Source organism: Arvicola amphibius, chromosome 17 (genome assembly GCF_903992535.2).
Source record: "Arvicola amphibius chromosome 17, mArvAmp1.2, whole genome shotgun sequence".
NCBI classification, from domain to species: Eukaryota; Metazoa; Chordata; class Mammalia; order Rodentia; family Cricetidae; genus Arvicola; species Arvicola amphibius.
Genome location: NC_052063.2, coordinates 34,780,962 through 34,794,198, shown reverse-complemented (window position 1 = coordinate 34,794,198; position 13,237 = coordinate 34,780,962). Strand labels below are relative to the sequence as shown.

The following is a 13,237-nucleotide window of genomic DNA, read 5'->3' as shown; positions in this document are numbered from 1 at the left end:
TCCTGCACCTACTCAGAGCATACCTTAGCAAAGGTTTTAATCTGCTGATACTAGTACAGCAAAATGTGGACCGCTAACAAGAAATTGCTGAGTGAGGTGAGATGGTGAAATCAATTAATTAAACATGAAATTTGATATCTGTATACGTTGAGCGAAAATACAGTACACATCAAGATACAATTGCATTGAGTGTTGTTCCAAAACCAGCATTTCAATTGGCATGTCCAACCTCATAAAGTCCAGAATTGCTCAGCCTTCAGTCAATGTTGGTGGTAGAAAAGCAAATCCCATTGAAACCTGCAGTCTATTTCATTGAACATGTTTTGTATGAAGTGGGATTTATCAAAAGCATTATTAGGTGCATATAAAATGTAAAAATCAAACTACTGACAACTACAGAATGAACATCACTGCCTTTTTGACATTCTATGCTGAATTTAGGGAGATAAAAATTTTCTGAACAACACGCTGACCACCTGCCCACACCCTAGTAGTCATCCATTCAGTGCCTGTTTTGCACATAAAGCTTATTTTCTTTCATAGCTTACATTGCCATTCAAATTAAAAACAAAGAAACAAAAGCTGGCTTTATCATGTAAAGAAAAACTAGTCACTGTTACGTTAATAAATTCAGCATATACTGGCCTTCTCCATTACTGCTGATTGCTGCTTACCTAATTAACAGGTTGTGTATGAAGACTCAAAAACAAAAGACCATGAGAACAATGACAGTGTCATCAAACCACCAGCAAGGAAATAATCTACGTGGAAAGTGTCCAGAAGGAGAGGGCAAAATCTTAAAGACTTTTATTTGAACATTAGAGAAAAAGGAAATGAATTCAAAAATAAGAAATAAAGGCAGAGGCAGGGGTGTTAAGGAAAACGAAGCACCTGGGACTGGAGTAGGGGTGATTTTGTTCAATGTCAATGTTAACTTTGCTCAATGTGAGACTTGCAAGAACGTCATCCATAATACACATTACCATCAATTTTGCAAGCTCTGTTCATCAAGGCATCAATGCAAAGAGAGCATGGAGATGACGTCTAACCTTATAATAATACTGTGTGAAGAGGCAAAGTCTACCGAGTATGAACACCTGAAGCAAAGAAGACTAAATTTGAATGGTAGAGAGAGGATGGTTTCAGTACACTGTTCATTTAAGGGTGTCAACAAAGACCACTTGAGTTTTCATGACACGATAGTTTCTGACATGCATGTCTCTTGACTTTAGCCTGTGTTCTCAACCATGGAAGAATAGGGACACAGAGGATTCAGATCTGTAGAAGTGGTAGGATTAAATGTCAAGAATTGAAAAACATCTGAGTGCCCTTATTGCAAACAGCTGTGGCATGTGTGCACCAAGGGCAATGCTGGATTGATAAACAGTGCACAGCACTGCTAATTCCAGTTCTTGAAGGTACGAGGCACTTTCAGAAATACTGGGAAAATTCCAGATGGCAAGTGCCCAGGAAAGAATGATTTGTTTTGCTAGGTTCTGCCAAACTAGACTTAATTATGAATTTATCTTACGTACAGAAAAATCCACACCTAAGTCTTCTAGAACACAAGCACCTTTACAATCTCAGAATATTCAAGCCTAGATTAAGGAGATTTTTCCTAGTTATGAGCATGTGCCGTTCTTACATGAAGTATATATAGCTTCAGGGAAGCTATTCTTGCAAATCGCAAATGAGCAAAACCCTCTGCACAACAGATGGCGTCATCCACAGATGACACCATCATGAGGAAAAGTGCATTGATACCTATCTCCTCCAACAAGGTGGGATCCATAAGCTCTTCAAATGTCTAGCAAGAGAAGATGACAAAGGCAGTAATAGTTGTGTTCTCCCTGAGACAAGAGAACAAGGAGCATGCTCAGAGGAACTTGAAAAGTAACTATTAGGGATATCTTTTGTCAAATAATGAAAATAAGTAGATACTATATTAATGAATTAAATTACTTTAATCTTATTAATCTCATAAATATTTCTTGGTTCCTGGGGTAGTCCTATAAATGGGGTAGTCACTAAAATTCAAACTGTCATGATCTATAATAAGTAATTTTTACAGATTACATCACAGGTAGGAACAAATATAGGAACAGCATATGTGTACTAAAGGTCTTTCTTTACTCCAACTTCAGGGAAAATACATTACACCAGAGTCATACAAACATACCATCATTTATATGAGAAAAGGATTTAATGAAGCACTTTCAGCTGTTATATATAATCATTATTTGAGATAATTTGAACTGATGAGAGAAGCAGGCAATTTGAAATTATATTTTGCATATAGAAAATTCAGAGTCTACGGAGCAAATAATAAATTATAATATAGATTGCAGTTAAGTCTCATTTCTCATATAAAGTTTTCTCTTTTGTATGTCTTTTTACTTGCTTTTGACACTACCAGTTGTATGTGGAAATTGAGTGAATTCTCTAAGAATGTTCTGCTTTTAGATAAACCCATAAATTGTGGTTGGGCAATATACTATTTTTAACTCTGGGGAAAATTTCCTGAGCTCTGTGGTGTGTGTGTGTGTATGTGTGTGGAGGTGTGGCGAGAGAGAGAGAGAGAGAGAGAGAGAGAGAGAGAGAGAGAGAGAGAGAGAGAGAGAGAGAGAGAGACTATTATATTAAAGCAATGACTCCTACTATGGCTTTGGTTTTAATATTAAAAGGCATTGTGTAGGCAAAATGCATATCATGGATTTCTTACCTCCTTCTTCACTTTGTATTCTCCCATTAAACTGAACCAAACATTTAGGATAATTTATTCTCTTAAAGGTTGGAAATACCCTATATATGAGTTGTTTCTTTGTAAGGCATTTTTGGAACAATGTAATTTCAACTAATTATAACATCTATATAAAATTTTACTTATACTTTTCTGTGTTCTTGATTGTCATGTTGTAGGGCTAGAAGCAAGTGAGTAGACAATTACATGCTTACAGAATACTTTGGAGCATACCAAATTGAATTGTTTCATTTCTCTTTTGGTGTTCAGGTGGAGTGTGGCCACTAAAGTGAAGGTGGTTGGAAGACAGAAGGAAAAGAACTCTGTGAGTCATGTGAATTTATACTGAGAAAATGTCATGTCTTCAATGTGAGACATATTACTGCCTAGCCCACTCACTGCCTCCTCAAAAAGGGCCCAGAAAGAAGATTAGGTAAGAACAAGTCCATGCCTATTTATCTTTCTGTGGACGATGAAAAGTAGTTAAGGTTAAATAGCAAAAGATGAGCGATGTTCAACTAAAAAATAGCAAATATATAAGCTAGCCAGTGATAGGACATTAAGAGTACTCTAGTTTCTTTTGAATAGTAATCAGGACTTTGTGGGTATTTCAATGATATCAATTTCGTTTCTTATCTTGAACATCTAAAATATGGTATTCCTCTGTGACAGGAATGTATTCAGTACTAAAGTTGCAGATGAGCGTGCTAGCTACATTGCTCCTGTACTATGGGATTAGATAGGAACAAAGGCTTTAGGCCAACAGTCTTTGCTCAGTCTTTGAAAGATTCAATTAAAGGAACAAGTATTTCAACAGATGCAGTTGGACCGGGAAGAGCAAAGAAGTAGATTCATTTCTATTACAGTTCTCTTACTGATTCAAGCAAGATATGGCTTTAACTTAGAACATGTCTGTTACAGACATTCCTACTTAGAATGTCATGTTTCTGACGTGACTCTGCTCACCAGGTCCTGTGCTCTGCGATCCTTTCATACCCTTAAAGATCAATGCCATAGCCATCAGAAGTGAAGTGAGTTAAGGCAACTGAGAAGCAGCAAAGGAAATGCAACTTGGCTTTGGTTTGATTCATCAGGAATTGACATAACTAAACCCCTTTCCAAGGAGAAAGGCAGGCTCCAGGGTCCCCCTACAGCATATCTGCATGTAGGTGTCCTAGCATACAGGTGTAACTACAAATCCCACGGTCACCGCCTTACCGTCCCTCCTCTTCTGCTGTCTGATATGTATATTAGTTTAAAAAAGATATTTTCAAAGAGTGCAATGCATTCATTTTGGAACTGTTTATGACTGACTAGAATGTTTTTTTTTATGACAACAGAAGTAAATATAAAAGGAATAATCACACAACAAAGCTGACTCAAGATCGGGTGGAACCAAGCTAAAGAAAAAGACAGTGCAAAAAATGAAGGACATTGTATTCTGTACGGTGTCACATATTGTCCTTATTCATTTCCTTAAGATATTGGCACATCCTGTTTTTTTTTTTTTATTAAATGATTGAAACTCATAAATATCTTCAAAAAGGCAAATGTTAAAAGAGGAAAAACCAAATCTGAAAATATGAACCTGTGGACCACATTTAAAGCAGTGTATTAAATTTAGGACAGACTCAAACCTTTAATGTTGATGTCATAAAAGTGCGGTGTCTATGCAGAGTCTCCTAAGGAATAAGAATAGCACCCACCCTCTACCGCAAAGAAGAGGAGGGTATTGCAAGAGTGGTGCCACTCAATAGTAAATCACTGAGTTCTTTTCATCATCAAATTAAACAAGACATGTACAAATATATAATTTCAGTTGATATTTATAGGTTAGGAAATCATGGATCTGTCAAATGTGTCTTAGGAATGATTCTGAATGCCAGTTACTTTTACTCAAGAAAATGGGAACATGCTAAACTAACCAGCGTGACAATCCTTCACCATGTCAATACTGTGTAATAAACTATAGACCTAGAAGTCCCCAGACCTGTATTTTTAGAGGTGTCTCCCAACCCAACAAGCTCCAATGTCCTGGTTCTGTTCTCAGGCAACAGGCAGTCTAAATCAGTAGGGAGCAGAATTTTCAATTGCTCCCTCTACCATGAGGCATCTTCAGGGACTGAAGTCAAGGCCAGGGTTTCGTTTCTTTTGCTTTTGCTTGTTTTAGTAAAGAATTGGAAGACTTTAGTCGGCTCAATAATGACCCACCACTCTTGTGAGTTCTATTCCTACAAATTACTCAGCAGATTAAGCTTGTGTCATTACTTTGGTTGGAAAAAAATAGAATCTTGCCTACTTGAAGGTGTCAACTAGGATTCTTGTTTATTTGGCTTGGTTATTGCAGCACAACATTGAATCTGGATTGAGCCCTGAATTTTTTTAAAAGTCATAATTAAGCTGTACATTATGAGCTAAGATACAAATCAATGGGGTTTAGCTGATTGTTCAGTCTCACTAAAATTCTAATTCAATGGATGTGTTAGGTAAAAATTTTACAGATTACTTGGCGGGGGGGTTGTTCTCTTTTCCAGCACCAGGGACTAATTGCAACCTTTAAAAAAAAACTGTGTGCACAGATTAATCAAGAACGACTGTGAAAAAGGAGGTTTGGTTTTTTTTTTTTGCCAAACTTATTTTACAAACACTTTTTTTCTGATGTTAGAAATCACTTAATTTTTTAGTGTTTAGCATTTTGACTTTCAATATATATTGTTATTCAATATATATTATAAATATATCTGTGAAACTGCAGATAAGTAAAGTACATTCCCATTGTCTCCCTAGAGATTTTCTTTTACTTAAAAATGACTATAATAATATTTTTTTTCAAATTCATTTATTTCTTTATGGTCTCCAGATACTCAGTGTTTGTGTGAATATATATTATATATGTGATTCTTTGTGTGTGAAAAGAGAAATAATTGTTTTCCATTTACTTTGTAACAATATCAAATAAAAAATGAACTTTGAGGAGAGACATTTTATGGTATTAAACATATGCTTAAGCAAGCCAGGCTTCTGGGATGCAGATTTCATTCTACAAATAAAAGTCAGTGAAAGATTTAAAAATTCTTCTTTCTCATCACAATACCCCAAGTCAAGTCTGCAAATAAGCCACTGCATCGATTTTCTGTATACATCACCTCAAAAATCTCCGTTTCATTATTGTTTGTGATCATTAGTTTTACCTAAAATCCTTTCCATCGCTTTGAAACACACAAAGAAACTCATAAGGGAATTCATAAACACTGATTTGAGATGAGACATGTTAAATATTGCTTTCTCTTTCTCTGTCTGACGGAGGACTGTGTGCACTTGAAACTTTGACAATAACCTCGTCCTGTTTGGATCTGCTCAAAGCCTCCGATTCTCTGGGCGAATGGCTGGCTGATTTCTTCTTCTTCGCTCTCTCTCTCTTCCTTTCCTTGGCAAGGAGTCTATAGTTAATAGCATTGCCGATGAAGAGCCAAATGCCTGATATCACCACGATCGTCCCACTGGCTATGTACATATATTTATAGTCTTTCGTCTTATCAACCAATTTACCTAGAAGACAGAGAACAATTTTAAGTGAGTCTGATAAAATGACAGTATCACAACTGGAAAAAACTTTCTCACACAAACTGTATTCCTCTTATTTAAATTAAAATAAAATCATACTTCGATATAGAAAATATTGTAGCTAATGCTCCTATATATACTCAATATATATATATAATATATATATGTGTGTGTGTGTGTGTGTGTGTGTATGTGTGTGTGTGTATGTGTGTGTGTGTGTGTGTGTGTGTATATATATAATTTGGACAAATATCAACAGGATTACCTTAGCAGCATATCACATTTATTGAAAACTATTTCTGCCAATAAAATAACATACATGTGTTTGTATACTACTACATAGGAATATGAGGCATTTTTTTTTTGTACACAGGCATGTGGTCTCATATGTATTTAACTATTCCTTGGCATCAGATACTTTGAGAGCACTATTTTCCCAGGTTTCTTTGTTACTTTAATTTAATAATGAAAGCTTTACAATATTTTGGAAGACCCAGTGGGCTTTTGTGTGGTTCGCTAATGGCTTCTCTATGCTCATCCACAGACTGAGCATTTACCTGTACGAAACTCCCATGTCCTGACTATGAAGTGATCTCACCGTGTGGACTACAAATGCTTTTATACAAAATTGCTTCAAATCTTTAGTTATCAAAATAACTAAAGAATAAAGGCCTGGCTGCTTTCTTTTCTTTCTTTTTCTTTTATTAAGGCCTATTTTTATTACATATATGTGTGCTTTTCTGTGTGTATGTACTTGTATGCTTGTATTTGTGTGTGCCGCTTTGAGGCCAGAAAGAGAGATGACTCCCTGTGAGCAGGAGTTACAGACCATTCTGAGTTCCCTAAGGTGTGTGCTGGGAACTGAATTCTGGAAGAGCAGCAAGTACTTTTAACTGCTGGGCCATCTCTCTACTCCCCAGACTGTGAACTTGAGATGAGGCCACTTCACAGCTTGCCCTTTTAATCAGGTTGTGGGATGTTCTCACCCAATCTCTTCCATAGGTGGTATGCCACTTAGGAGGTTAAACACCTTCTTGGTTTTATTGAATCTGGAAGTTAACCTGGAAGAATTTCTTGGTCCCAACAAATTAAAACTAGCCCTGTGCCACTCAAGCTAAAGGCTAGCTGACACTATGACACTTTTTTGACCTCATGCTACGTTTTCCTTTTTCTTATGAAAGCATTACTTTCTTAATAACTCCTAAGGATGAACTTTGTTGTCAAGAATTCATAACTGTGATGTAGACCTTCAAGTGCCTCAGTCCCCATGCGATCTGACTAATATATAGTTAGCACTAAGTTGAGCTACTTGAAATACTTGCCCACTTGAGAACATTTCTCTGGTTTAATTACCAACAGTTGCCTATGTGTATTTGCACTGAGACACCTACCGCGGAAGGCATTTGTGCTTCACACTGGCAGAGGGGTACACAATACCACTGAGGCCTGACAATGACTTGGATGTCTTTCTAATCGTTAGAAAATAAAAGATGGAATTTCAATGATAGCCTCAAGACTGAAGAGACAATGAATCTCCCATCTTCACAGAAGCTTCTTCATGTTTTAAAGAAAACAGCTCAACAACTGACTACAGAAGCGTGAAAAATTGATATCAGCAAGTCTTTGAGTGCCAGGCGGGCGGACTAAACCCAAGTGAATGAGCTCTGTATCCATTACACATATGCAAGGATTGTTAGAGATTACACCACAAACAACCATCAACATCACCAGCACTCCATCACCAAAAATGTTTAAAATCTAACACAGGAGATTATTTTAAATTAAATCATGCATGTAATGCATTTGCCATTTGCCTTTGTATTTTATGTTTAAATTGTGGAACTGTCTGTCATAGTTTCCTTCCAGGAGTGCTCTCAAAGATATTTCTAAAGGAAGCCACAAAACAATCCTTACAAAAATCAACAAAAACCTAATGTTTCTATAGTAGCAATTTTACCCTTTTTTCTCCCCCTTTCTGTCTTATCTTTCTCTGTCCTTTTCCCTTCTCCCTTCCTTCTCTCATTCTTGCATCTTACTTTCTTTTCTCCTTCTCTTCCTTTCTTCCTTCCTTTCTTTTTTTCTTTTCTTTTATTTTGGGTTTGTTTTTCATGACAGTTTTTCTAAGTAGCTCTGATTGTACTGGAACTTGCTCTATAGACCAGGCTTGCCTTGAACTCAGGTCTGCCTCTGCCTCCTGAGAGCTGGCATCAAAGGTGGATGCGGCCACCACTGGCTATTTTTTTCTTTTGTTAATAAAAAAAAGTCAGGCTATTTTCTCAACTTTTTGATGTGATGGTACCTACATGAACCTGATTTCCTCAGTAGGAACTTTAGAATAGACACTTCTATAGACAATTTAGAAACCATTTCACATATTAAAAGTCTACATGTGGTTTTAATCACTTATGAATATGTAGCAGATATTATTTACTCAAAAAACTAAACTTGAACGCATTTTTCTTCATCTTTGCATTCTGTATCAATGATATAAAACTTACCTACCTTAGGCAAAAACTCAAACCAACATAGCTAATGTACTCTCATAAAGACCCAGGTTCTAATCCTTTCAGGATACTATTTTATATTTTTGCTTATTTCTATGTAAGCAAAATATGAACCTGTTCAGCAAAATAACAGTCACACTGCATTCTTGTAATATAGTCTTAAATAATAAAATAACTGATATACATAAAAATCCTGAAGTTATACTCGCCATCAATCTAATTTAAGCTCATAATTTTCTAAATTCAAGATTTTGAGTGAAAATTTCAAGTACAAAACCTCTCTAGTCTTTTATACAAGTAGTTAGTCAAAGCCACATTAATCACTGCAAAGAAATACTTCTTCATATGTATCTACATTATTCTTAAATATTCTTACCAGCTATAGGAGGGCCGAGAAGAACGGGGCAACACTCCACAATGGTGGCGAGTCCCACGGCACTGGAAAACCTGGCAGGTCCAACAAGGTCCATGAGAGTTTCAAAGAGAACACTGCTAACACTTCCAAATCCATAACCAAAGAATATGGAGTAGACCACCAATGCTGGGTAGGTATCTGCCAGGGGGCAGAGGAGGTGGACTATGCCCGTGAACACAATTGCGAAGCTGAAGAAGTACTGGATGCGTGGACGGATTAACTTGGAATTGGCTATTAATCCTCCACAAGGTCGAGCAAACATATCCACAAAAGCCATCACAGAGAGCAACAAAGCTGAGTTATATTCATCCACTCCTTTGTCTTTAGCATATGGAGCCAAGAATATAATAGGGGCAAAAAACCCTAGAAACATAATGACATTTCCAGATAGGTAGATCAAAAATCCTCTATGCTTAAAAAGGCTGAAATCTAAAAATTTATTAATCTTTTCTGCTGTCGATTCCTTACTGGCTTTCTTCATGGTTCCATCATGTCTCGAACCAACCTTACTTTTAGACTTCGACTTACGTGTACTTTTCTGGACAGGTCTCATGAGGCACCCAGCCACACAGGAGTGCAAAAATATGCCTCCCAAAATCAAGAAGCTCCCCTTCCAGCCATAACTGTTAAATAGGTACTGATTAAAAGGAGCCAGTGAGCTTAAGAAAACAGGACTTCCAGCCATGGCCAAGCCATTTGCCATGGGCCGTCTCTTATAGAAGTATTTTCCGATTATTGTTAAGGCTGGTTGCAGGTTGAATGCTAATCCTAAGCCTAAAAGAGAAAACAAAGGGAGAAAGAAAACACAAGCACATTATATCACTCTCCAAAGAAATTCCTCAAAATGCGCACTATACAGGATAAGAGAGACCGGCAGCAGTGGATTCCAATCTTTGCAGATTACAAGTGGAAATATAACTGTCCAAAAATCTAAATTGGTTTTCATAAATAAACATCGTTAGAATGTTTTCAGAGCCCTTTATTTTAAAGAAAGATGGAGAACTACTGAGGTATGACAGAAATACAAAAGAATAGGCTATAGCAAGGACAAAATTATGAATTCTTAATCAGAATCATATAATCTCACAGATAAATTAACCCCTTCCTTCGCACACATGCTAATATGCAAATAAACAGGCTCCATTCGCTTCTAGTGAGATTTAAGAATGCGGATACTCTGCTAGGGCGGTGAAATGGTGCACAAACTAAAAGACTCACCATTTTCAACCACCTCCTACCTCCTCATAAATATTCCTTTCAACACCATGCAATAATAAAACAGAGAAATGAGGTGACCCCATTCTTTCATTCCACACCCATCCCATTCTAAACTGAGCATCTAGAGATGGGTTGAATAAAATATTTTTGGAATATATTTTATTTTAGAAAGTTTTAGTTGATTCTTTGGGGCCAGGATCCCACCATGAAATCCTCGGCAGTGCTGGTGCCACCTTTGAGAGGCAAATTACTTCTTTCAGATCACCCAGACATGACAGTATTCAGCTGCATGTATGAATCTTTCTTTTATAAACAGACAAATTGACTTATGTAAACCATCTCTTTTGCAACATTAGCATTGGTACTATTCTATTTGTAAAGGACTCTTGAGGTAAGAATCCTTTAGCCTACTACTTTGAATGAATGGAAATCATGTTGCTAAGTGGTTAAGAACTCAACTCTGTGCTACACAACACTAAGTCCAACCCTTGATGGCATTTTTTTTTTCTGAAATAAACTTGCCCTCAAAGCTGTGGAAGGAGTCAAAACTATAATGTAGGGAAAACAGGCTGCGACCCCCACCCACTTTCTTTCAAGCTCACCACTGAAATATGCAGACTGGGAATAATTAGACTGATTCTTGTCAGTTATGGACAGGCGGCTTGTAAGCAGGGGATCTGAACTAAAAACCCAGGTATCAGATTTCATTGATCTTTATTCATTTTCTCCCTGATAAAAGTGGAGAACATTTTGTGTTTAGACGTTTTGTCAAGGAAAGTGATTCACAGTGACACTGGGACCCAAACACATGAAATTGTTTTGGAATAGGAATAGTGTCCGTGTATAGGTATGTTCTAGCATAGGACCCTCAAAACCATGACCTCTTTAGTACACCCTCGCTCTCTTCTCTGCTGCGATAGAAGACATAAAGAACATATGGATTTCCTTTCCACAACAGCGATGCTGAGCTCTGATATGTAATACTTAAATTTGGCATTTAAAGTGTTTTCCCATATAAAACGTCAGACTGACACAGAGAGGTTACAAATATAGACATTTATTGTCATGAGTATTGTTTATTGTTGTTCTCAGTTTGCATCCCAGGTGAGTCTTGAACTCACAGCTCAAACTAACATTGGACTCAGAATCTCTTGCCTCAGTTTCCCTAATGCTGGTTTGTGGTACATTTGTACCACAATGTCTGCACAGTAGCCTGCGAAGCCTGTTGTCTTCGTCAGATGGTTTACATGTATAAATGCGGATGGATCTCAACTCAAACATGAGACAAAAATGTTAATTCAGCCCTTATTATGTATTCTTCTCTTGAAACATGAAATGTAGAGTTTTTAAAATAAAATTTATTGATAAGGAAAATAAAAATCATGCTCTTCTATATACAGTTTAGGTTGGTTTAAGTGAAAGGGACTTCCTCATGTGGCATTGTGATGTCATTCTCGATATTTGTGAGAGTGCTCGTCAAAGCAGGCCATTTCAATAGTGGAAAACCAGATGAAGGCTAAAGAGTTTTCTCTGTCACTCATTCAAAGCACAATTGGCAGTGACTTTATTGTTGACGTTAAATCATTGTTATCCCAAAATATATACTTGACACCATTTTTAACTTATATTGTAAGTCAAATACTCTAAACAGGAATTAAAATGTTTCCGAAACGAAGTTGTTATACTAGAAGGTATTTACAATATCACCTCAACTGACTCAACAGTAAAAAGTAAGCAAGTCAAAAACAGCCAAAGCTTCTTCCATTTCCATATCTGTAGAGTGGCTCATGACTGTATGATAACTTTTAAAAAATCATTTCTTAAAAGGAAATGTTTAGCCCTACCGTAGGAAGTACTTTAATGATTCAGATTAAAAGACCCCAGAATAGGCTGGGCGGTGGTGGCGCACGCCTTTAATCCCAGCACTCGGGAGGCAGAGGCAGGCGGATCTCTGAGTTCGAGGCCAGCCTGGTCTACAAGAGCTAGCTCCAGGACAGGCTCTAGAAACTACAGGGAAACCCTGTCTCAAAAAACAAAAAACAAAAAACAAACAAACAAACAAAAAAGACCCCAGAATAGACTTGTTTTTTAAAACAAACCGAAACAAAACATGAAGAATTTGTAACTTCTTCATCCTTTTCATACCATTTAGATGAGAGCAGAAGCTGACTCACCTCCAATGAAGCCAACTGTGAGGTAAAGTTGTAACACACTGTTACTGAAGGAAGCCAAGACCATTCCGATACAGCATAACAACCCTCCAACTATCACCACAGGCCGACTACCATAGTTGTTCACCAGGACACTACTGACAGGACCTGAGGTAGAAAAGTGATTAAGAATTATTAATTGAGGGGGACAAAGACTTATCCTTAATATATCTTTATTCTGAATGCCGGGAAAGCACAGCTTAGCAATCCAGACAGATTAGTTCATGTGTGGTATAATTGGGATTCTCTAACGTGTCACGTAGACTGATTTGTTTTTAACTTTTTGTTTTGTATTACTTTTTTTTTTTTTGAGACCGAAGTCTCAAATTCTTAGATTAAGGGTGGTTCTTTTGTCCCAAAGTCCTGATTATCTGGGACTAAAGGAAAGTATTACCATTAGTAAAGCTGATGAGTTACTTTATTTCATTTACTTTATAAAAATTTATTTTATCTTAGTGTGTTATGCAGTGTGTGTGTGTCTAGTGTGTGTGTCTCTCTGTGTGTGGTGTGGTGTGTGTGTGTGTGTGTCTAGTGTGTGTGTCTCTCTGTGTGTGGTGTGGTGTGTGTGTGTGTGTGTGTGTGTGTG

General features: G+C 37.0%; 1 protein-coding gene across 1 annotated transcript; it reads right to left on the bottom strand.

The window, feature by feature from the left end:
- Positions 1-1,945: 1,945 nt before the first annotated feature.
- Slc16a7 (solute carrier family 16 member 7) lies at positions 1,946-12,859 on the bottom strand (the record flags this gene model as incomplete). The annotated part of the gene is made up of 3 exons (XM_038314612.2): positions 1,946-6,289; positions 9,185-9,997; positions 12,616-12,859. Coding segments are annotated over 3 exons (1,335 nt in total), but the record flags the coding sequence as incomplete, so codon positions are not given.
- Positions 12,860-13,237: the final 378 nt, after the last annotated feature.